Source organism: Dermacentor andersoni, chromosome 4 (assembly GCF_023375885.2).
Source record: "Dermacentor andersoni chromosome 4, qqDerAnde1_hic_scaffold, whole genome shotgun sequence".
NCBI lineage: Eukaryota > Metazoa > Arthropoda > Arachnida > Ixodida > Ixodidae > Dermacentor > Dermacentor andersoni.
The window spans coordinates 174,760,006-174,786,053 of record NC_092817.1 but is presented as its reverse complement, the minus strand read 5'-3'; the positions used below and the strand labels follow the sequence as shown (position 1 = coordinate 174,786,053).

The 26,048-nt window shown below is 50.9% G+C and overlaps 1 protein-coding gene across 1 annotated transcript in view; it reads right to left on the bottom strand.

Moving 5' to 3' along the window:
• Positions 1 to 977: 977 nt before the first annotated feature.
• Positions 978 to 26,048, bottom strand: part of LOC126531943 (uncharacterized) — a 45,054-nt gene continuing 19,983 nt past the window's right edge. Inside the window, exons 3-6 of the mRNA XM_072287670.1 lie at positions 14,268 to 14,535; positions 12,953 to 13,084; positions 2,833 to 3,105; positions 978 to 1,323 (exon numbers count right to left, since the gene is read on the bottom strand). Coding sequence (XP_072143771.1) covers positions 1,114 to 1,323; positions 2,833 to 3,105; positions 12,953 to 13,084; positions 14,268 to 14,535 — 883 coding nt within the window. The 3' untranslated portion in view covers positions 978 to 1,113. The remainder of the gene's footprint in view (positions 1,324 to 2,832; positions 3,106 to 12,952; positions 13,085 to 14,267; positions 14,536 to 26,048) is intronic.

Below are 26,048 nucleotides of genomic sequence, written 5' to 3'. Positions count from 1 at the left end.
AAGCTGGAGCATAACCTTATGCGTTTTTTTTTGCTTAATTACTGAAGGACTCCCCAGAAAACCGGAAAGTCTCCATCTGAAATGCTGCTGGGGTACCAGATACGATCGCGCCTGGACACCTGCTTCCCTGCGGTGACTGTGTATAATTCTAAAAAGGAAAACGACGAGTGGTTGCCTCCAACAGACTGTAGTGTACATGTCCGCAACTACGGGTCAAATGGTAAATGGATACCAGGACGGGTAACAGAGATATCGGGAGGACAGATGGTCGCAGTGGAGACTCCTCAAGCAATCGCGCGGCGTCACATCGACCAAGTGCGCACCCGTACTGAATCTTCTCCAGATGAACCACCAGGAACCGACCCAGGCTCGATCAGCAGAGACAGTACTCGGTGCGCACCGCCACTCTGCCAAGAGCCATCCGCGAGCTCCGACGACGCGGGAGAATCTTCACCCCAAGAAGTGTTTCGGGACCTGGACCACCAGGTGCCTGTTCCAACACTCGTGGCATCCGGGGCAGACCAAGTAACCATGCAACCTGTTCGACGCTCCACAAGATCCCGCAAGCCAGTGCGTTTTTAAGAGGGAAGAAATGTTGTAAAATGTGGTATCAAACCGTCGCATCATGTGCACGCTGTCAATGCGCAGGCGCCACATTCTTTTTCTATGTTCACTCCTCATTTTCCCTTTCCCCTTTTGCTTTTTATATACGTGCATTAAACTCTTGTGCGTTGTTCTTGGCTAACCACTGGATCGTCAACGTCTCCCTTCTTACATGACGGCAGCAACGCTGCCGCTGCTATGTTACACCATTAATTCTCATTTCTTGTAGTTAGTAAGTACAAGTAATTTCCCTATATGTTTTTCTTCGTCTCATTGCTTGTTGTTTTTCTTACATTATGACGTATGGAAGAGCTCTCCCGAGGCACGACTTCTCGGGCACGTGTCACTCTATGTGAAAAAAATAATAATAAATAATAGCACGCAGCAGCACCAAGTGCGTGCCTTTTAATGAACGTACTAAACTAAAATAAAGAACAGAGCGGGCGCATGTCTATAGCGTGCACCGCTTTTCCGTGAGCCGCCCCGGATATAGCGGACTGGCGCCGACATTCAAAGCAGCGCCGAGTTGTCCGGGCTGTCGGGGCGCCACTCTAGCGGCTGTCGGACGCACCCGAAGAGCAAGATGGCGCCCGTGGTCTTGCTCCGCACGAAGAGGAGGAAGGGCCGGTCCACCAGGAACTGGGTGGTCGGCGCCATCTTGGACACCACCTCGTTCAGCAGTGCCGAGGTGCGCGTTATGTCGTTGCCGTCCTCGGACACCTGCACATATACGCGCCACCCATGGCCGCGTTGTCGTCTTAGCAGGGGTTCGACATTTCCAACAAAAATTATTAGGCGGAACTCCAGGTGGCGCTGAGATTTCACAGCTACCACGGTAACGATAGGTAGTGAATTGCTCTGTTCAATGTTCGCGATTGCGGCTTTACGTATACGTTTTGTGGGGTTATATTTTCCCTCTTCCCCATAGTTCCATAGACATGGCAAGGTAGTGCCTTTGGCCACACGAATGATTATGACGAATCGTTGCATGAGTGTAAATCACGAAGCCGTTTAAAGCCAGAAGGATGCATTTTAGGTAACTCTATATGCGTACTACGACCAATTTTAATTATTTCCGCTTATCTGAGCGCATACGTTCCGATGGGCAAATGTACGCGATTTACGGTCCAGGTGTGCGTGATCTCGCCACTTCAAGTTGTGACGTCACGTACAGGCGCAGATATGAGCCGTGTCGTTGTGGCTGAATTGATTTGATCAATCAATCAAAACTATGTGTTTAGCGTTAAGATTGACAAAAATTGGACAAATAATAAAGCCCGCAGAAGGTACCAACTAAGCCAAGTAGTGCTCAACAATCAATCACATCAGCCCGCGAGTCAGTAGAACTTATTCTATCGACTTGTCAGTGCATAATTCATGCAGTCAGTAGGTAAATTAGTCGGGTTTCTTCATTTAATGCTGCAAGCGACATAGAAACAAAAAAGAAAAAAAGGACAGAACGCCAAATTCTAGAAATCGTGCTCTATAAGTAAAAGAAGCAGTAAATCAACCATTTAGCCAGTTGACCAATCAAAGTGAACATCACTGCATAGCCAATCATTGATAAATCAATCATCAAATCAGTAAATCTCTTTTCGTCGTCGATTTTGTTACCCTTTACCTTGGCGATAGTTATGTTAGCAGAAGTTAGGCGGTGTTCCAATCTTCATCGAACCAAGTTATACAGCAGCATTTTATGTCAGTTCTCATCAAAGACGGTTGTTGCAAACCTTGCAAAACGCCTTCGCCGTTCAAAAAGCATAGTTAATTGCGCTCCAAACAGGGACTCTATCTTTTCGCAGAAAAAAGTGGCCATCTCCTATAGCTTGCATTAGACAAAACCGCTCTTGCTTCCCGTAGTTTGATGAACACGTAACATCGTCTCAGAATTGTCGACGCTGCGTACCGGTTCGTGACGTCATCTTTCGGAACTTGAAATGCGCTTTCACGGCAGGTGGTATTCGTTGAAAGTAGTGTTACTAAGAACTGGCAGCAAGAAATATGTAATTGAAGTATGGGACCGGTACTACTAGCATCTGGCTTGAAATGACAGGCTGTATTCTGTCGTTGCTGTTGTGTGTTGCTTATCGCCTCCGCATAATATTGAAAAAAAAAAGTTTAATGCCCACGGTGATACACATGGTGATACAATGTACACGGTGATACAATGTACACGGTGATACAATACACGGTGATACAATGTACATGGGAGATAAGTTCCCAACATGCCTCTACGGTGACGGCCTGTATGATCTCGGTGGTGTGCAGTCCCTTGAAGCCCGAGATGTTGATGAACTGCGCCTGCTCGGGGTCGAAAGGCCGATGCGAGCCGAGCCCTTCGAGCAGGTCTCGCATCTTGTTTCGCGCTTTGAGCACGAACATGGGCAGGCCGAGGCGCACGTTGGCCCGAGGGCGCCGAAGCCGCGTCACCTCCCACAGGGTGTCGCCAGCCAGCAGGCTCTGCTGGGTGAGCCGCAGACCGTCCACCTCCGTGGGCAGGATCTGCGCTCGCCGACACAAAGTCCAGGTCTCTATACAGACACCAGAAAGTGTAACGCTTAGAACAATTTATATACGCCTGTCACGCGGGCCCTTTGAACAGCGGTTGAGCGAAACGGTGTAATTGGGCGCATTTCATGTCCTTGAGAGGTGTTACACAGCAGCTCCAAGCGCATTTGACATCAATGCGACAGTTGACATCAACTGCGGCTGGCGTTCACCGTTGAGACAGTCAGCTCTCATAGTGGTGGCCTCTGCTGCGGTGGGAGTGAACTACGTATTGCTTGGTCATTCTCACTCTATCCCCCCTCCCAAAAGAAAGCTACAGAAATTCAGAGAATGGCCTCCTAATGCGTGGCCCTCTTTGGCTCGGCTTGTACTTTACCTCCCAAGCAAGTTCAGCCCCAGTAGCAAGTTGACCCACTCCCAAATTTCAAGTTGGCCCACGGACCCCAAATTTCAAGTTTGCGAACCCTCAAATTTTATGTAACCTTGGCCTCAAATTGAGCTTGACCTGTCCCTATATGACCCCCAAATTCAGGTTGGTCTACTCCCATATAAGCCATAAAATTTACGCTGGCCCACCCTCATATGACCCTGAAATTTAGGCTCATCCAGTCCCCCATTGAAGTTGACCCACTCCAAATCTATGCATTTTCTCTGAAGCCCTAAGTATGCTTACGGAAAAAGTGTCCCGCTTTCTGCGTTACAGACACAATTTTTCTACAAAAAATTTAGGAGACCCTTAAGCTTCGCCTTTAAGAGTGGAACGCGATAGCATTCAAAGATCCCTGACTGCTTCTCAGGCTTCTCGGCAACTGCAGCTTATGTAACCGTAATTTTTACCGGGAAACGCTGGCGGCGAATGCTATGCACGAAGGCGAGCCTGCTGGTAGAAACGCGGGCTCTTGCGTGGGCAGCGATGTGGCAGAGGTGAGCGCCATCTGGAGGTGTAGCGAGAAACTGGGCGCACCGGTTTATGGCCCTTGATTTATGCGAAATGGGTTTGTGTTTTCAGATGCCGGGTAACAGAATTGTTTTCTCGTATATTCAAATTACACTCCGACGCTTAGGTTGTGTGTAAGTCGAACTTTACGTATTTAGCTTGAGTAATTCAATCTACCCACTTGCATTCAAGCGACTCATCGAAAATATCCCTAATTTGTAGTATCTTTCTTTGTTAATAACCCCCCACTCCCTCATCTAATGTCTCAACAAGAGATCTTTGAGGAAATAAATAAATAAATAAATAAACTTCCTTGCGCCGCATAGTGGGCCTCAGTATGCATGGTTCAAATTTCTTTTTGCCGCAATGACGTCCGATGCTGGACGCCGGCCGCAGGATGCCAGCACCGGATTTTCTGCGACACGGGGCCTTTAACACTATCGCGTTAAAATTGCTGTGGTACTTGCCAAAAAATCCTGCGCATTCAAGCACTACGCTAAAGAGTAGCTTTTATATACAGACGGTGGGTATTTTTTTTTTAGAAATAACATGGTAGAGACAGATGTTCCTTCTTAACAGGTGCTGGCTATACTATACATATAGTGGACAACTTCGCTCACAAATCACGCTTTGCTAAACGAATACTCTCTCATTTTGGCCGTTTTGTCTCGGAAGAAAGTATGAAGTCTTTCTAGGTTGAGCATTCGAGGACAGTGCAGTACACCTCACTTACCGAACACGCACTTAACTGTATAAGCTCGAGCAGACGCTGTCAATAACAACTGACGTCATGGCAGAGCTGGTGCGCCAACTCACAGCATCCTCGACACACAGCACTCGTGCACAGCAAGGCGCCCCGCAGTGTATTGCGGTTTGTCGAGGCTGCTATTAGAGGGCGGCGTCGCAGACGCCTATTTCGTTTTTCGGTCCTGTCTCGGGCGTACACCATGGAGCCTGTCACTACACGAATGGCCGTTTCACTTATAATAAACGGCAGTTGGCTAATATAGCTTAACCTAATATTCCTCTTTATATAATGGTCCTTACGTGTTAATGAGGACTTCGTACGCAGTTTGAGCCGGAGCGGGAACGTACCAGCATCACGGAGAGCTTTCCTCACTAAAGTGATTTGTCATCATCTCTGTCATCATCCCAGTCTGTATTGTAATCAAAGTACGCGGCAGGATGAGGCACCTACCTGATGGCCTCCAACTAGGCCCGTCTTGTGTCCTAAGCCTGCAAAAGTTGTTTCTGTTTTCAATCTCATCGCACCATGAGGTGCCTCCGTCCTCGAGCGCGTTTTTCTTGCCTTGATAACCATCTTGTTACTCTAACATCCCACCGGTGATCGGTCCTGAGCAGCAAATGGCTTTCCCAGAATATATATCGACCTAAGCTTAAAAAACCGGCTTTTACCCGTCAATATCACTGTAAAGGAAAACAAACCCACCTGGGAGTTTTTAACAGGTGATGGGCCCTAATACCTCCCATTCCTCGAATATTTACTCCAATCTATGGGAGCAATGCAGCGGCAATCCCTCGTTTCACTCCGTTGTCTAGATGCGGGAGGATTAAGGCGACATACCGCAATTTTACTCCGCTTGAAAATCTTATTCTCCTGTGAAAACTCCGACAGGGAGTTTTAAAAAACTCCCCTCCGCCGAAACAGGTTGGTCACGTAGAGCTTCCCATAAGGCTGTGCGTCGCGCCAGCGACCGGCCGCGTCCTGCTGTGTAGTGCCGTTCCGTGACAACTTTTCGTCAATTTGTTTCCCGCATTTCCTTCCAAAAAGTGTTATAGGCGCGCCTGAAGCTCACTGTGTCTCACCTTCAAGTACGTTAGCTGTGATTACTTTGTTGACAACGATGAAAGCAATTGCAACGTTTTCAAGTGCGGAAAAAGGCTTAGGTATAGCTCGAAGCTGCTCATTGACTCGTGATGTCGGCACAGGTTTCTGACTGTGTTTTCATGCTGCGTGACAGTGGCTTGTTTTCTTCAGTACGTGCAATGCGACTTTTATGCCCTTGTAGGTACATACTGACCATGTCTCGCGTAATGTTTGAAAGGACCACGTAGCAATTGCAACAGCAGCCACTTTTTCGAGCGACGATTTCCGTGCTAGTCGCACATGAATGGCAAACTCCAAGTTCGTTGCGGTGCTGTGTTGTCAGTAAGAAGGACCGAAGTGCAAGCAACTGTTCTTATGTATCTGTGCACGGATATCCTCGCTCAAGAAAAATGGTAGTACATAAGTATGCGTACTGTAAAGTATGCGTACTAGCTTTTTACTGAGCGATGTGAATCGAATTATTATCGCGCATTTCGGTTTTGGTCACGTCGTTGCTTCCCATATTGCATTAACATTAAGTTCTACTTCAGCCATTGATTTAGAAGCATGCCTGCTGGCTCCGAGTGTGAGGATTCGCTCGACAGACCAGCGATGTAGCTCCTTTTCACAACCGAGAGAGATTGCTTGGACGATGCGCAAGTAGTGCAGTCTAGAACATGTATGACTACGCACTTTTCTGTGTTACGTCGGCTGCTGCGGGTCATGCTCACAAGTAATCAATTCTTGCTACGCTACGACTATTTCTCAAAAATTTAATTTTGCCATGAAGCTCACGCACTTACATTTTCCTTGCTTACTGTAACTAACGCAATACTTTTTGGCTGCGAACGCGGGCAGTGTGCGAAGTCACTTCAGCACTAACGGAATGACATGCTAATTTTCAAAACATTGAGCGAATAAATTTTTTCTAGCTATTCTGAATTAACACTTTTGTGTTGGTTAAGGTCTTCTGTTAATTTCAGAGACGTAGATCTCGTATGATCGAGCATGTGAGTCGTAATTCTCTGAACAGCACAGCTGCTCGCTAGGCGGTTTCGAGGCACACAGTATCGTGACTATATATACTGGCAGCGTTGCTTCTTTTGTGTCGCATGTACAGTCGCAATCAAAAATACGCTGGAGTGGCAGCGGGGCCACACCGCTGCGCTGCTATCTCCATCGGGCGCCTGCTTTGAGGGACGAGACGTTCATTTGAGGGATCGCCAGTCGTTTGTGTGCAAGCGCGAGTACGAGCGAGCGCGACAGAGAAAGTCTGGGGGCTTTTTCTCCTTGAATATGACTCTACCTAGGCACTACGGAAATTTCTTAGCACGCGTTGTAGGCGTTTGTCCCTAGGCGTGCCGGTATTGCGGAGTGGGGTCGAGTTTGTTTCCGCTCGGACGCTGGCTGGCAGCGCGGTAAAATAGGCGAGGCAGCGGGCGCTTTAAGCCCGATTTGGGGACCGCTGTGTCAGAAAGACTGTCTCGCACCTGCGGCGCTCGTGCTAAGTCAATCGTGACGGCTCATAGCTTTCTCCCTCCTTACGGTGATGTACCTCGTAAATAACGTCAATGTTTCTGTGGGAGCAGTAGCGACTGTAATAGGGCCCGGACCGCATATATTGAAAATCTAGAAAGCAGAGCGCCTTAGCAAGCGCGGTTGAATGCACTGAAAGGCCGCCGCTGACGATGACTTACTCAGCGCCAGCGCTGCAGGCGCGAGAAAGTCTGTCAGACGTATCTTCAGGCGCAAAGTTCTGACTGATATTGCAGAAGTCGCGGGGCGCGGTAGTGCTGAACTTAACGTCACAAGCGGGTAGCTCGACGTAATTATAATAATTCAATCGTGTTTTTTTTTATAATTTTAACAACGTGTCAATATTTCGCATTATTGGCGGTGCCTCCAGGACACCAAAGCGGCAACGGGGACGCCAAAGCTAGAACCCGGGCTGGTCCGTGGGTCGGGGCTCACCGAGGCCTGCGCGTGCCAGGATTGTAAATGATCGGCTGTCCGCTATCGCGGACAGCCAATTTTTGATGCGAACACCCCTGGCACTCTTCGGCCTCCGCGGCCCCAACCCACGGGCCGCCCTGCTTCCAGCTTTAACCCCTTGGGTGCCCTGGAGATCCTGCGCTGCCTGCTTTATTACAACCTCAGGTGCTCTCCTGAGGCCTCCGTTTGCCGGTTACATGTGCCCTCCTGGAGCAGTGCTTGTAAAAAAATCCAATCTAGCATCGCGACGAAAAAAGCGACCGATGAATTATACGACACCAGTCAGAATCTTGCCACCTTCAGGCAGCGGTCACCAAATGGGGCGTCCATGCACACTGCCTCACCGCGTGGGTTGCAGCGGCGGAGCGTAAACAAACTCGACCGCACTCGGCAATGCCGCCATGTCTAGGGGTCAAACGCAAGAAAGCTTCTCTGTAGTGCCTAGGCAGAGTCATATATTCAAGGAGCAAAGGCCTCCACATTTTCTCTCTCACTCACGCTCTTACTCGCGCCTGCGCACGAACGACTGGCGATTCCTCAAATGAACGTCTCGTCTCCTACGCGCGTAGCCATGGGCTGCGCATTTTTTATTGCCATTGTACGCTGGATGTCTTTCAAAGTTCTGCATTGGGCGTTTCTGAAACGTTTATTTATGTCATGTTTTATGCGCTTTCATTGGCTTGTTTCGTTGAATTTGACGCGGTCTTGTGTGTATATTTCGAAATTTGAGCTGTACCCTCTGCATATAAGATTCTTCACGAAAACTAACGCGATACCTTTTTTTTATAGTCCCGTTGCACCTCGACAACACTCCGTCCAATGCACAGTAAAAAATTAAAAAAAAAGGCAGAAAAGAAACTCACATGGTTCCGCGCAAAAATTCCGCTCGCACGATGATACGGAGGATAATGAAATTCCAACCGGGGGCTTATGTAGGGCAAACAATATACTCCCACCTGGGAGCTATTTCCGTCTACAGTGTGTGTAATTGTTAATGCCCGCTTAAGGTCGAAGAACAAACATTTCCTATTTATCCAGAATTAAAAAAGAAGAAACTTGCACATCCCTCACACTGCGATAATCAGTGTGACGAGAAGCTTTGATACGAGCCAGCAAAGATGAAACGGCGCATCACGATAAGAAACGCTCAGCGGATTTCGCCGACGACAGCGTGCCGTAAAAGCTGCCCGCAACGGTCAACGCGCCGGGATAAAGCGAACCTTGCAGCAGGTAAAGTTTCATTCAGAGGCGATATTCCGGAGTCCTCAGTTTCGGTGACACTATCAACTATCCACACTATCGGCTGGATCGGGCGAGTCCCAATCGACGGCCGACAGCGTTCCTGTTCACCGAACGCCACAAGCGCTGTGCCGAATGAGCCACACGAAACCTCGCAATATTGATCGCATCTCTGACAGCGACAGTATATGGTGTCTTCTTGAGTATAGCGACTGCTTCTACTCGGCGAGACAGATGACGACAACACGCCAAGTCTTGGGGAGGGATGCAAAATTTATCTAATTCCGGAATTTTACTCTCCAAAACCACAATCCACGAAGCAGGGCACTCCGGTTCAATTTTGACCACCTAGGATTCACTAACGCGTGCCGGAATCTAAGCAAACAGGGGTTTTGTTTTTATTTTATTTTTTCACTCCTATATCGCAGTGCGCGCTGCCGCGGCCGGGATCGCACCCTCGACCTCGAGCTCAGCAGTGCAACGCCATAGTGGCACTAAGCTATACCGCGGCGGATTGGGGGTGTATGGGCGTACATAGCATCTCTTGAGTGAACCGCCAATGCTTTGCGTATCAATCCTAGAAGGAAGTATGGGGTGCCCACTCACCAGCACCATGGAGAGGTTTCCGGTTCGGTAGGGCAGCTCGAGTGCGCGTACCCTCAGCGAGGGCACCTCGGCGTACGGGAAGCGGCCCGTGCGCGTCATCATGCGCACGTCCAGGGTGTCGGCGCGCGACACGTGGAACTTCATCATGTGCGTGGCATCCGGGTCGAACTTGTCCTGCCAGAGGCCCTTGAAGTACACCGCGCTCACCAGCACCATGGACGAGCTGCTCCCGAAGGTGTTGCGCGTCACCACGGCGGGCACCTTGCCATTGGTCGCGTTGCTGCACCACTCGTTGATGGCGCGCACGTACGTCTGCTCTGGGCTCTGCGGCGTGCGCCACACAGAAGACCGCGACGCTCGTCGTGGCACGCACTTTGCTTGCTGGCCGGTTGGCAATGGCTCAGCATTTGAGGGCCAGCGCAAGGTAAAGCTAGGACAATGTATGTTGTTACGGCTGCCACCTGTTGTCACAAGCTGGTACTGGTTCTCCGGCGACCTTCAACAGCGTCATGCTTCAAGGTCGAACCAGATTGACCATCTTTAAAGAGGAAAGAAACTGCGACTTCAGACTGGAGGTAAGACGAAGAATTGGATAGGACGAGCGTTAACTAGTGGCTAGTTGATAGTTAACGAGTTGCTAGTTACCGCTCATCCTGTCCTCTTCTTCGTCTTACGACCCGTCTGAAGTCGCGGTTCTTTTCCTCTTTTAAACATGTCGTACAAGCTAGCCAAAAGCTTCCCCGTCTTGAATCAGATTGACCATGGGAGAGGGTCCGGCAGGGAGAACGAGATTATGTAAAAACAAATAACAGAAGTTTAATACATAGTCACCAGCGAGCGGTGCATTCCAGACAAAAATTACAGAAACGTTCGGCGTGCGTGCTCCCGCACGCAAGGGGAGAGAAGTATCCGTGGCGTCTCGCTGGCATTCTAATAACCTACACCATACGGGCAACCTCATTCTTTCTTGCTCCCTGGTAGGAGGCCTGGTCAGCACACTGGTGAGCCCACACAGGAATACGGAGAAAAACCACTCCCTGGCCTAGAGGGGGTGGACGTACGGCACGTCGTGTCAGCCCACTGATCAGCCCACACAGAGGAATTCAGAGAGAAGTCACTTATTAGCGTAGAGGGGTTAGACCTAGGACAAACTAGAGTAGAATTCGCAATGGTGCACAATCGCCTCGCACACACCCGAAGGACAAGTCTTTCATGCTGACGAGCGTGACGATTATGAACGTCGTGTCTCAGGCGCTTGGCATCCGTTCCACTCATGGCCGCACAAGCTGAGCCGTAACAAAATGCATTATTTATCATGATATGCCTATTATTATAGGATTTTACTAATCTATGATTGTGTAGGAGGTGTAGGTGCGAATCCGAGGTGGTTGTTGCTTTCTTTCAAAGGCACTGATAACCGGCCTCTTGGGCTCTATATTATTGGGCTTTGCATGCCAAGTCCATGATATGATCATGAGGCACGCTTAATGCGCGACCCCTTATGGTTCGTCAGAAAGCTTCCCAGTTCCTTGTCCTGTCAGACCGATGGTTCAACAAAAGGCTGGCAGTGGCGGACTCGATCCGCGGACCGTCCAGAAAACCTTTCCTACGACCACGCAATATCCTTCTTCTTGAGAAAGCTGCGTATGCGTTTCTTTTGTCGCTAATTAAGTGCAAGTGAACAGTCGATGACCACCTTCCCTTCCGTGAAACTTCCTCCATTTCCACGGAAACTTATTTGCTGAGCAGTACGATGTCTAAATAATTCACGTATCCTCATATACGTGTTATCGAAGCATCGCTTCACATATAGGAGTGTAGTAAGAATGAAACACATTGTGTCACTCGACAAGGATGTATTAAGGCGACAGCGTTAAGCAGCCCGGGTTGCAGTAAATATGGCGTCCCGCGTCGGAGGTCGCACCGGCAAAACTATTTTCGAACCACGTATACCCAGTCCTTACATATGATGCAAGAAATTGAGTGAACTAATATAATTTTTCAAGCTAAGATACGTAGAAAAACCGTAAACTACGATTTGCACGCAACGTATAGCAATATAGATCTCGGATTATAATTTTACTATACGAGAACACATAATTGTGTTACACGAAAACTCAAAGAAATCCCTTCACACACACACACACACAAACCGGCCGCGGCGTCCTCCATTTCGTGCGCGCCGGCGCGGTGGGTGTCTTGGGGCCTTGGAGCCTAGCATTATCTCCAGCTGGCGCTCGCCTGCGCCGCATCGCGGCCTACGCAAGAGGCCGTGGTTTTACCACAAAGTTCGCCTTCTTGCATAGCATTCGCGGCAAGCGTTTCCAGGTAAACATTACGGTGCCATACGCTCCAGTTGCAGGGAAGCGTGAGACGCAGTCAGGGTTCTTTGAATGCTATCGCGTTGTACTTTTAAAGGTGAAGGTTAAGCATCCTCCAGATTTTATTTGCGGGGTTTGACGTGCCGAAACTGCACCGTGGTTATGACGGACGCCATAGTGGCGAGCTCCACGTTTCATTTTGAACACGTGGGATGGTTTAACGCTTGCATTCTGCCCCATTCAGTAAGTAGCCGCCGCGACAAGGCAGCGAACACACAACGTCGTGCTCGTGCCCGGTGAGCCATTCCAACGGGTTAATTCCAACAGCCGTTCCAACGGACGTGGACGTACTTGCGCTATGTACGTCCACGTCCTGTCCATCACCTAATATCGTCAGTATAAAACTAAGCGCAATATATCCATGAAGGGTTAATTAAGGATAGACGTAGCAATATCTCGTCTCAATACCGCTGTTATTTGTACACATTGAATGAGCCGCGAAGATGCCGCTACTGCCACTCAGTCAGAGGAAGTGTACGAATTGCGTTGCGGGCGCAGCGTCCAACGGCACTGTACTGTGGGCTTCGTTTAATGAACTCGACGTAAGCAGGTCGATTACTGAGGCAAGCTGACCCAGCCCGGCCTGACCCGGTACAGCATGCCTCTTGACAAGCGGATTGACAGTACTCGCCTGGACGCCTGTTTGTTTGATGTCTGTTTCAGGCTCGACAAAAATATTAGGCATAGCCTAATTCGGGGAGGTGTTACCGTTACTTAAGGTGAAGAGGCGGTGCTATAAAAACGTGAAGAATGTTCACTTTTACAAAAGTTAGTCCATTTATAGCGCAGTCTGCAGGTACGGCGGCACATAAAACGTGGACAAGCCGCGCGGCTTGGTCGTCTCCTATCCGCGTATACCTCGAAGTCCACGTTCTGCGCGGAAGTCATGTACTTGGCCTCGATCTGCGACCGGAAGGTGGCCAGCAGCGGGCAGTTGGACTGCAGGAACATCCGGTTCGCCACGTAGAACATGTGCTCCGCCGCCTCGATCTGCACAATTATTGATGGAGAGGCTAAGCATTTCCTCGCAACAAAGGAATTGGAGAGTTTTAGCGTGTTCGGGTTATGTTGTCGTCTAGCGAATACTGGAACACTGCAAACGCACACTGCAGCTGCGAGACTTCACAGCAGCGACGCTGGCAACGGTATCTCGTGGTCATTTGGCTTGCTCGCGTATTAACAGCAGAAGGAAGCCAATCGCTGTCGATAAGTGCGATACAGATGGGGCTCGATGGCGATTGAAAGCCGTAAATTTCAAGTTATAACTTTTTGAATATTATATACTTTTCTAAATAGCGGAATATTATGCCCTGTGGCATCGGTATAATATTCCGCCAAGCTATCGCGTCCCTGCTTCGCATTTAAAGAAATACTGCCTTTATTGTTTTTCCCCGGACGAGACGCATGTAACGCTGAAACATTTCTAACTCGTTATGCTGTGGCAGCAGTGGTCCGGAGAGGTGTGGTATTGATTCAGAGTGGAGGAATTTGGGAACGTGGGGTTGTTACCGATATCCAAGACGTTTAACGCACACGTTTTTGTCAAATCATGCGCAAGCGTTTTACAAGAATTACAGTAGAAGTTAATGACTAAGATAAAGCTTGCCATCTTCTTCACCAAGCGTCCATGTCTTCTTTTAACTCCTCTGTGGTCCTTGTCCAGTCGCCTTGCCCCAATTTGGCGTCAGGGGACGGATAAATCAGGTCCCACCAAACCGGAGGTTGGTACCCTTTTCCTCCGAGGAGAGCTTTGTCCGAAACACACGCACATCACTGCCCATGAACAGGGAAAGAGAGAGGTGCGCACCTGGCAGTACCTGGGTGCCTAACAAGTGATGCGAAGGAATTTCCCCTGCTCCTGGCAGACCGCAACTTCTGGCCATGAGTCACGGTCGGAGATGGCTCGGACGAGGTCATGGGCCCATTCACTATTATTACGTCCCTCGTGAGCGATCTTCTCGCGTGGGTAAACGGCCGATCACAACCGTGCCTAGAGCGCGACGAAGATGCCGCCACGGGCGCTGCTACCGGCTTCAACGTCCCCGGTATAACCATGTACTCCATGAATGGTAGTAGTTACGTAAGGACAGGCTGAAGCTCTAATATAGGAAATCTTTCCGGTTAAGCAAGGAGTGCGCGGCGAAGCAGCGAGGCCCCTTCCGCACGCACGTACCTTGAAGCGCTCGACGATGGCCTCTACCTCGGGCAGCGTGAGACGCAGCAGGTTGCACAGGTCCTCCTTGGTGGGGCCCTCGCAGCCCGCGACGAGTGAGGCCAGGGCGGTGGCAAGCGAGATGGGTGACACCAGCAGGTTCCACTGGACGCGCGACGGCACGTCCAGCATGGATGCCAGCAGCGACTGCGACAGCCGGTTCAGCAAACGGCCGCAGTCTTGCACCGGCTGCAGCTCCGGCGGTGGTTCGGGAGGCGCGCCACCATCGCTGCCTGCGCCCGTACATGTCGGACATGTGGGATGTAGCTCAACATAATTCTGCGTATACAGAACAGGGGCAAATTTCATTTGCAACACATTGTTGCGGAGGACCAGGAGAGAAAGCTGAATAAGCAGCCTGAGGGGACCGGTCACCCTTACACCTGAGCGTCAGCATAATGGTAGCTGAAAGACCAACTGCACCGTAAGCTTTGACCGCATTAAAAGCCTAGGTTTAGACATACAGCCCTCAACACGCCCTCACCACATGATCAACAAGCCGTATAGTTTTTAGCCGTCGAGTGCACGGGAAGTGTGCGCGAAAGGAGTGTAGATCTGGTGACCAGAACTATTCGTTACGAGGGCGTAACTAAGACGTATGCCACGAAGTAAACAGCGACTAGATAGATCTGTCCTACGAGGGCGGGGCATATTTGCCCACAGTGAACGTGCAGATGGGCCCCAAAGAGAGGGTACAAGGTGACGCCAGATGAAGTTTGCTTGCCGAGACTAGCTGCCTGACCTGACGGTGCCTCCTGGTTTTATTGATTATATGGACACCCCTGTTGTGAAACTTAATAAGAGGTACAAATTGAAGGTAGTACAGGTCTACGCCGCTACATCCTGTCATGATGACCAGGAAGCCAAAGCTTCTATGAAGACGTGGAATCCGCGATGCGCAAAGTCAAAACAAAATACACTATACAGATGGGCGACATTATTGCCAGGGTAGGCAAGAAGCAGGCTGAAGACAAGTCAGTGGAGGAATATGGCATAGGCTCTAGGAATAGCAGGGGAGAGTTATTAGTAGAGTTTGCAGAACCGAATAATATGCGGATAATGAATACCTTCTTCAGCAAGCGGGATAGCCGAAAGTGGACGTGGAGGAGCCCGAATGGCGAGACTAGAAATGAAATAGACTTTATACTCTGCGCTAAGCCTGGCATCATACAAGATGTGAAGGTGCTCGGCAAGGTGCGCTGCAGTGACCATAGAATGGTAAGAACTAGAATTAGCCTACACTTGAGGAGGGACCGGAAGAAACAGGTACATAAGAAGACGATCAATGAGTCAGCTGTATGACGGAAAATAGAGGAATTCCGGATCAAGCTACCGAACCGGTATTAGGCTTTAACTCAGGAAGAGAAACTTAGCGTTGAAGCAATGAACGACAATCTTATGGGCGTCATTAAGGAGTGTGCAATCAAAGTCAGTGGAAACTCCGTTAGACAGGATGGCAGTAAGCTATCGCAGGAGACGAAAGATCTGATCAAGAAACGCCAATGTATGAAAGCCTCTAACCCTACAGAAGTTAACCGACAAGCGTAAGACAGCTGACATAAGAAAGTATAATATGGATAGAATTGAACATGCTCTCAGGAAAGGAGGAAGCCTAAAAGCAGTGAAGAAGAAACTAGGAATAGGCAAGAATCAGATGTTTGTCTTAAGAGACAAAGCCTGCAAAATCATTACTAATATGGATGAGATAGTTCAAGTGGCTGTGGAGTTCTATAGAGATTTACACAGTACCAGTGGCACCCACGAAGATGCTGTGAGAGAATAGCCTAGAGGAATTTGAAATCCCACAAGTAACGCCGGAAGAAGTAAAGAACGCCTTGGGAGCTATGCAAAGGGGGAAGGCAGCTGGGGAGGATCAGGTAACAGCAGATTTGTTGAAGGATGGTGGGCACATTGTTCTAGAAAAACTGGCCACCCTGTATACACAATGCCTAATGACCTCGAGCGTACCGGAATCTTGGAAGAACGCTAACATGATCTTAAACCATAAGAAAGGGGACGCCAAAGACCTGAAAAATTATAGACCGATCAGCTAACTGTTCTTTGCCTACAAAGTATTTACTAAGGTAATCGCAAATAGAATCAGGAACACCTTAGACTTCTGCCAACCAAAGGACCAGGCAGGATTCCCTAAAGGCTACTCAACAGTAGACCATATTCACAGTATCAATCAGGTGATAGAGGAATGTGCGGAGTATAACCAACCCTTATATATAGCTTTCATTGATTAAGAGAAAGCGTTTGATTCAGTAGAAACCTGAGCAGTCAAGGAGGTATTACGGAGTCAGGGTGTAGACGAGCTGTATGTAAAAATACTGAGAGATATCTATGACGGCTCCACAGCCACCGTAGTCCTCCATAAAGAAAGCAACAAAATCCCAATAAAGAAAGGCGTCAGGCAGGGGGATACGACCTCTCCAATGCTATTCAAAGCGTGTTTACATGAGGTACTCAGAGACCTGGATTGGGAAGAATTGGGGATAACAGGTAATGGAGAAAACCTTAGTAACCTGCGATTCGCTGATGATACTGCCTTGCTTTGCAACTCAGGTGACCAATTGCAATGTATGCTCACTGACCTGGAGAGGTAAGGCAGAAGGGTGGGTCTGAAAATTAATCTGCAGAAAACTAAAGTATTATTTAACAGTCTCGGAAGAGAACAGCAGTTTACGATAGGTAGCGAGGCACTAGAAGTGGTAAGGGAATACATCTACTTAGGGCAGGTAGTGACCACGGATCCGGATCATGAGACTGAAATAATCAGAAGAATAAGAATGGGCTGGGGTGCGTTTGGCAGACATTCTCAGATCATGAACAGGTTGCCATTATCCCTCAGGTTCTGAAGAAGAAGTCGCCAGTGGGAGCGGAACCTTCTCGGCTCCATCGATTTATGAGTGTTTCCGCAGTTTTTTTTGAGTCCTACACCCAAAAGCGGCATATCATCTGAAAGATCAAGTCATCGCGAACCCAGGGATACCAATGTTTTGGGTGAGCGTGGACTTTGCGTGTTTTTACGGCACGAAAATCGCACGAATACCGTGTGAGCGCGGCCAGGCCTAACGACGGCTGGGCCTGGCGCATCCTTCGTTGGACTCGGGGATTGAACGAAATACCACCGAGATGGAGATAGACGAGGCAGGAACTGGGGAGACCCCGGACACCGGACCCAACGACGCAAAACGCGTTTCTCTGGGAGAAGACGCTGAAGGCGTTGCGAACTGTTGGATCGAAGTTGCACACAGAAGGAGGCACCGCACGAAAGCTACCCAGATGGCGGGAAAGGACGACACCCGCTCGCGAAGCCCTATGCCACGAGGCGGCCGAAGCATAGTAAACGAAGTTCTACGAGGAAGTAGGATGCCCAGACTACCCAGGGATGATATCAAGATAATTGTTCGACCGAAAGACGGGCTGAATATAAGGAACATGTGCGGAACGAGTCTCGACGAGGCGATACGCAAAGAAGCGGTAGTGGGCGACGACGAGATGATCACGATCTGTCCCTGTCCCATGCAAAACATCCTGGTGATAAGCACACCGGACGAGACAACTGCGACGAAAATCGCTAAGATCAAGGTTTTGACGATCAACGGAAAGAGGCACGAGACCAACGCGCACGTTTTGGCGCCTGAGCAAATGGCAAAAGGGATTATCCGCAACATTCCCCTGAAGTATACGCAAGACCAGCTCATGCATGCTCTGGTGAACTCGAGAAACCCCTCTTTAACATACGCCAAGCGGCTCGGCAGTACGACAACCGCGATATTGCTGTATGAGGGAAACAGAGTCCCCACATGGGCTTACTTCGATAGCGTCATGATAAGAGTATCATTGTATCGGAAACAGATTGACTTTTGCAAAGAGTGCGGCAGGCTCGGCCACCGACCCGACGTATGCCCAGACCGGAGATCAAACTATGCCCGGCCTGCGGATCGAAGAACCCGACCATCGAACACGAGTGCACGCCCAAGTGCCGGATCTGCGGCAAGGCGCACCCCACGGCCGACCGAATGTACAAAGCAAAATATAAGTTGCCACACATAGTGAAGGAGAGAAGGTGGCGGGCGAGAAGCAGAGAAGAAAGGGAACGCACATTGGAAGAAGGAAAGACGACCCCTCAGCGGACCCCATCACCATCGGGGTACAGTATGGCGCAGGGAAAAGGCCAAAGTCGCTCGAGTTCCGGATCCCTCTCACCGATAAGAAGGCGTAGCCGAAGTCGTAACAGACCTAAGAACAGAAGTCGAAGCCGGAGTCGGAGTGGAAACCACAACCGCAACCGAAACCGCCCCTTGCCAGACGGCGTGCGGGCCACACATGGCGAGATACAGACAGGGCCGCGCAAGGTCACCTGGTCCGACATAGTCGCGGGAAGAAATGGAAACTCTGTAGAGAGCACCCCCCCTTCTGGCAGCACGAGGGAAGCCCCCGACTCCCTCCTGGCGGCGAGGATGGAGAAAATGGAGCAATAGAATAAGGAACTTCGAGAAGAGCTGGGCAAGGCCAGAAAGCAGAACGAACAATCAGCGAGGAAAATCGACGAGCTACAACAGACGCTCAACGAAATCTTGAAGGGCATGAGAGAATCCCCTCATGAGAGGATCTCCTCCTTCACCTCCAGCGAGGCCGCCGAGCGAGGCGATGCGACCGCGACAGGAAGCGAAGTAGGGCAGATGGACATGTGTTGCGGCAAAGAAGAAGCGCCGGTGACGGCGGGCTCCAAGCGCAAGAGCTCATGTGATGCGCCACCTACGGAAGACGCTTTGGACCACGCACAAGCACTGAAGAGACCCAGGTCAGGAGCCAGAAAGATAGACGCGATTGAAGAGGTGGTGAACAGACTGACGGAGAAGACGGAGCGAATGTTTGGCATACTCCTGACAAGGATGAACGAATCCGACGCGGGACGGAACGCGCAGTACGCAGCGGCTAACACCCAACTCACGGCCATGAATAAGCGAATCGAAGATCTGGAACGCGGGACAATGCAGCTGAAGCAACAGCAACATCACCACCACCTGCCTGGAAGGGCCGGGGTACCATCGTCACAAGCGTAAACGCACCGGCCATCCTCGCCAGCGACAACAACGCCAACACCACCCGCACCGTGGCAGGAGGGACGCACGGACAGTTGTGTCCCCCGAACACCTCCGCATAACAATCATGGCTGTGTCCCGCAAGTCCGACAACAGACGGATAGTCTGGCAGTGGAATTGCAGGGGCTTCAAAAACAAGAAAGCAACGATGGTGCAATACATGAAAACGCTTGCCAATAACAAACTTCCTGTCGTGATTGCCTTGCATGAACCTTTCGACCGGGCCCAGCTCCCGGGCTATGTGACGTGCGGTCCCCCCTACGAATGCATGGGGAGGGACGTCAGGGTGTGCACCCTGGTTAAGCGCGGGACGGCCTTCATCGAACCTGAATTCGTGCTCTACGAAGAGTCGGACATAGAACACGTACTGATCGAAGTCGTACCACGAATAGGAAGTAGGAAAACCGGCCTTTTCGTGCTCAACGTATATAGCTCCCCCTCGCAAAGATACCGCACTAACACGTTCGACGCCCTCTTTCGCGAAGCGATGGCCAAGGCCGCCTCCAGTCCCTTGCCGATATGAGGAGACTTCAATGCACCGCACACGCAATGGGGATACGGAGCCGACTCGCCGAAAGGGAAGAGGCTAGCCGGACTGATGGACGAGCTCGGCCTGACTGTACTCAACGAACCGGCTTCGCACACCAGGATCGGACAGGGAGTGTGCCGCGACACATCCCCCGACCTCTCCGTCTGGTCAGGCGCGGGCATGGTCACTTGGTCAATCTCCTTCGAGGACTTGGGGAGTGACCACAGGATCCTGTGCATGACTGTGGGAGAAGATGAAAGAGAAGAGCACGTCTGCCGAAAGGCCAGAATCGTAGACTGGGACAGATTCCGGAAAAATAGAGAACAAGACAAGAAGGAGAGCCCGATCGAAGACATCAGTGAATGGTGCAGAGTACTACTCACGGACGTAGAGAAAGCCACCGATGAGATTGAATGGATGGACTGGCGATCAGAACCAACCAAAGCAGAGGCAGACAGATCCCTCGGAGCCGTGGGCGACGGCGCTCCCCAACCGCCCAGAGTCGACAGCCGGCAGGCACATCTCGTTGCGGCCAAGAAATCCATGCAACGGAGAGCGATTAGGCGAAAACTCAACAGGAAGATACGCAAGAATATCGCCGAAATCAACCGGGAGAACGAGACGCATTGCGCCCGCCTTTGCGAGCAAGAATGGCAGGAGCTGTGCGACACGATGAACGGGAACATGAGCGCTGGACGCACCTGGTAGATTCTCAGGCACCTGCTTGACCCGGCAAACACCAGAACGGCGACCCGTACAGAGATGGCCAAGCTGCGACACAAGTACAAGGACGACCCTCAGGCCTTCGCAGAAGAGATCGTGCAGACGCACCTCGCACGCTCGGAAGGGCAGAGTCACCCTGAGTACCGTGGGGCTGCCAACCAGGAGCTGGACGCGGACTTTTCCGTGCAGGAAATTAGAACGGTCCTCCAGCTACTGAAGACCAACTCGGCGCCCGGTCCTGACAGGATCACCAACAAAATCCTGAGGAATCTGAACGACGACGCCATCGAGAAGCTTTGCGAGTACATCAACGCGTGCTGGAAGGAGGGCCGAATTCCGCAAGAGTGGATGACCGCGGACGTTACACTGATACCAAAGCCGGGTAAACCGCTGGAGGTCCGAAACATGAGGCCGATCTCCTTCGCGTCCTTCGTAGGGAAAGTGATGGAGCATGCCTGCCTTAACAGGGTGACGACGCTGCTTGAGAAGCAGGACGCCTTCGACAACCACATCACCGGTTTCCGGATGGGACTTTCCACGCAGGATGCCATGCTGCAGATCAAGGAACAGGTCGTGAACGCTCCGAGCATGCAAGTGCGCGCCCTGCTCGGGCTAGACCTCAAGAGCACCTTCGACACTGTGAAGCACGTGGCTATACTGGACAAGATCAGCCCACTCAATCTCGGGGTGAGGTTCCACCGATATGTCAGCAGCTTCCTGAATGGGCGCGAGGCGACAGTCAAGATCGACGGGGCCCAACCACGAACGGTCCGAATGGCTGGTGCGGGAACGCCGCAGGGCTCCGTACTCTCCCCTATGCTTTTCAACCTCGTCATGATCGGCCTGTCGGCCGATCGCAGTTACCAGCACCACCATCGCCACGAATCGCAGTTACCAGCACCACCATCACTACTACTATTACGAGCAAAACGGCAGCAGCAACGGCGGCAACATCGACACGGCCGGCCGACGGCGGCGGCGCCCGCCTTCTCCAAGCAGTCGTAGATACAAAGAGAACGATCCGAGCCACGGCATCAGCGAGGCTGCCGTCTGCCGAAGCAGCGGAAGAGATGACCATAGCCCTCGCGGTACTCCACGGAGTTGCGAAGGATAAGCTGATTATCAGCGACTCCAAATCAGCGATGCGGAACTACACCAAAGGTTGGGTGTCCGCGGATGTGGCGCGCATGCTCAACGCCCGGGCCGGGGACTTCGGATCCGGCACGATTACAAACAAGTCCTTCAAGTGCTTCCCCGCGCACGTCGGGGAGCTTGGCAATAACAAAAACAGCCGCGACAATAGTGACAACAACAATGCTAATGGCCGAAGACGCCCTGACACACCACCCAACCACAACGAGCTCGCCCACCTCGTCGCGAGGCTGCTTACCCGCCGCGACGCGGTCCCCCAGAGGGCAGCCGCTGCCGTTGTTGTGCGGGACTCCAGCGGAGGAGTGACGGCGACGGCGGCGGCCACCCCGTCTGGCGCGGCCGCAGTAGTTGCCAACACAACACAAATCGCGGCGGACGCAGCTGGGGATCACGCGGACGCCGACTGCGATGTCAAGGAGTTTCCGGCAACGTACAGAGAAGTGCTTGGCCACTATAGGAAAGAACGAAGAAAATGTCCACAACCCCACCGGCGCCTAGACAGGTCCCAGGCGGTCGACCTGAGACGGTTGCCGATGGGCACTTTCACCAAGCCCTTCCACATGCACCACCTCTGGCCCGCGCTGCCCCCGTCGCCCGGCTGCCCGTGGTGCGAGCACGAACGGACCGATATGGCCATGTGCTTTGGGAATGCCAACGCCATGAGGAAGAGGGACAAGGAGGAAAGAAAAAGACAACATCAGGACCCTTTGAAGCAGGGCGCCTCAGAGAGAGATGGCAAGTTGCCCTCCTGAGCGAGGCAACCGAAGACCAGGAGCTGGCCGTCCAGCAGGCCAGGGCCGTTGCCGAGGATCTCGAAAGATTTTCCTCAGGCGATGGACCCCTGGCAGCCTAGCTCCGGGCACCATCAATAACCGTTGGACAAATAAAGTTTATTCCTATCCTATCCATTATCCCTGAAGAGAAAAGTGTATAGCAGCTGTGTCTTAGCAGTACTCACGTACAGGGAAGAAACCTGGAGGCTTACGAAAAGGGTTCTACTTAAATTGAGAATGACGCAACGAGCTATGGAAAGAAGAATGATAGGTGTAACGTTAAGGGACAAGAAAAGAGTAGATTGGGTGAGGGAAGAAACGTGAGCTAATGACATCTTAGTTGAAATCAATAAAAAGAAATGGGCATGGGCAGGACATGTAATGAGGAGGGAAGACAACCGATGGTCATTAAGGGTTACGAACTGGATTCCAAGGGAAGGGAAGCGTAGCAAGGGGCGGCAAAAAGCTAGGTGGTGTTAGTGTTTGCGTCTGGCATCACGTGCAGAAAGGAATTTCAACCGACCGTCTCTCACCCTGCCTCGTCGAAATGAAGCGCGACTTCCTAATTTGCCATGACCACTTCCAGTGTCTGCCGGTCTGGCGGAAGCTCCGCAGTGTACAGGCCTCTTTTGTGTGTGCGTGTGTGTGTGTGTGTGTGTGAGTGTGTGTGTGTGTGTTTGTGTGTGTGCGTGTGTGTGCGTGCGCGCGTGCGTGCGTGCGCGAGTTTAAAGGCACCCTTTCCTCGAAGAAATTCTGATGGAGAACTTCCACGAACCCGCAACGCGCAGGGGAGACGGACAGGCGTCTACAATTCCAGGAGGCGGGACGGCCTTCTCCTTGCAGCAGACTCGGTGCGACCGAAGGAGGAGGTGCCCTTTTTCTGTTCCGGTCACGTGACATCGACGGAAGCAAGATTCCTCCCACGATTGTAGAGATACTATTTGAGGGGCTCCGAAATGTAATTTTAAAGACTTCATTCTCTTCTCTTCATTTTCACCAACCTTTTAATTAACCGTGTGAATTTCGCACTAGAAATCGTCTCGCCCTTTCTTGGTCGCCATGGTTGGATCTACCGGATGCCTGCAGCTCGCTGACAACGCCACGCTACCCAATTATAACATCGGTCGAGCTTCAATAGGCAGGCGTCGAAATAGGCAGGCCGGGAAAGAAGTAGTTGAGGACTTCGATGAAATCAAAGCGAACCTGCTCAAAAAGTATAGATTATCATCAGAAGCATTCAATCGAAAATTTAGGGAAGTCGAGAAAACCAAAGTGAATCATACACAGATTTTGCATACACCTTGGAGGTAAACCTGAAGGAATGGCTCAGAGAAGAGGGTGCGCTCGGCGATGCCGAAAAGACAATGCAGTGCGTTGCTTAATAACAGTTCTACCACCGGCTGCCAGTAAACATCAAGTATAGGGTTCAGGATAGACCAGATGTAGGCACTATCACGAGAGCGGCAGATCTCGCTGAGTAGTACGTAACTCGCCGTGCGGACGAAGGCAACGAAGCTCCTAAGAAGGAGATAAATAAGTACAGACCCGACAAGCCAAAGCGATGGTCAAAGTCGAGTCGGTGTAAAACAATGGAAAGGTCAGATTCGATGAAAAATAGTGACGACGACAGCGAGGGAGAGAAGGAACCGCCCGAGCGGAGTGCAGAAAGGCAGAAGGAAAAAGCTTTCGAGCAAAGAAACCAGTAGTTTGCTGCAACTGCCAGCAAACGGGGCATATCTCCGTTAGGTGCAGAAATACCAAACTAGTATTCCTGTGACTAAGTAGTAACGTAGAAAATCTGAACTTGCTAGAACGATACATTCTAGACCTCGTGGTAAACGGCAAACCGCGTAGAGTGCTTCGCGACTCGGCAGCCACAATGGACGTGGTGCATCCGTCGTACGTAGAGGTAGGCCAATTCACCGGAGAATGTGCTTCGATAAGGCAAGCCGTAGAGGCCTCCAGTGTTTGTCTCCCTGTGGGCAAGATTCGTATCGAAGGCCCTTTTGGAGTACTGGACACTGAAGCCGCCGTCTCGGCACATCACCCGCCGCAGTATCCGTATTTGTTTTCTAACAAATCAGAGGATCTGCTACGACGCAAGGGAATCGGGTTTAGTGAGAGAACAGTGCAAGCCATAACTCGTTCCCAGGCAAAGGAGCTCGCGGCCAAGGCAGTGTATCGATGCCCAGTGGTGAAGGAAACAGGTTTGACGGATGATTCGTTAACCAGAACCAAACAGGACAGCTATATAGGGGATAATGCGGAAAGCGCACCAGCTAAGGAAAAGCTCAGGAAAGCAGCGGAGCCTGAAATGCCTCGCGAGGCAGAATACGGAAAGTTATTGAACGTAAGCCCTGCCACAATGATCGCCGAGCAGGAAATGCGTAAGGCGCAAAGCAATGCTCAGTATTAGTATGACAGGACGGCTGGCACGCGACGCTTTAAAGTTGGGGAAAAGGTAATGATCCTGAAACCCTCGTTGAATAACCAACCTAAGGAGATGCCTGTCGACTTTCCAGAGTTAACAGCGGTGACGGAGGCAAAAGACATTCACGAGACCACTGACAAGTTAGTAGAACAGGCGCAGTTGAATCCCAATCAAAGGGCCGAACTGAAGGAACTCGTGTTTGAATTTAAAGGCGTATTTTCAGACACGCCGGGCAGGACCACTCGATCGTTCACGACACCGATTTAACCTCATTGGACCCAGTTTGTTCGAAAGCGTATTGCGTTTCACCTCGTCAACGTGAAGTCATGGCCGGTGAAATAAACAAGATGTTAGAGCTAGGTGCAATCGAGCCAGAATAGACTGACTATACCTCGCCTATTATCTTGGTTGAGGTCCCAGGAAAGGAGCCGCGACCGTGTATCGACTAGCGTAGGCTCAATTTAATCACGAAGGACCAGACTTATCCAATAGCGCACATCGAGGAAAGGCTTGAGAAAGTGAGCAGTGCTCATTTCATCTCTACGCCCGATTTAGTCAGAGGGTATTGGCAGGTTCCGTTGACCGAGAGGGCAAGCAGGCTTCCGGCGTTTATTTCCCCGATGGGAACCTTTCAGCCGAAAGTCCTCAGCTTTGGATTGAACAATGCGCCATATTGCTTCTCTAGCCTTATGGACCAGGTGCTACGAGGAATGGAGGACTTTGCACTTTGATATCTCGATGACATAGCAATCTTTTCTTCATCATGGGCGGACCATAGGCAACACCTGCGAACCGTGTTGTGTCGTCTACGCGAGGCCAACTTAACTGTTCAGGCTCCAGAATGCCAATTAGGGCGCGCAGTGGTAGCTTATCTAGGTCATGTAATAGGGCAAGGCCATCGTCGGCCTTCCGACGTCAAACTGACCGCATAGACAACTTCCCGCAACCATGCACCAAGCTGGACATCCGGTCATTCCTTGGCTTGGCGGGGTTTTATCAAAGATATATCCCTTGTTATTC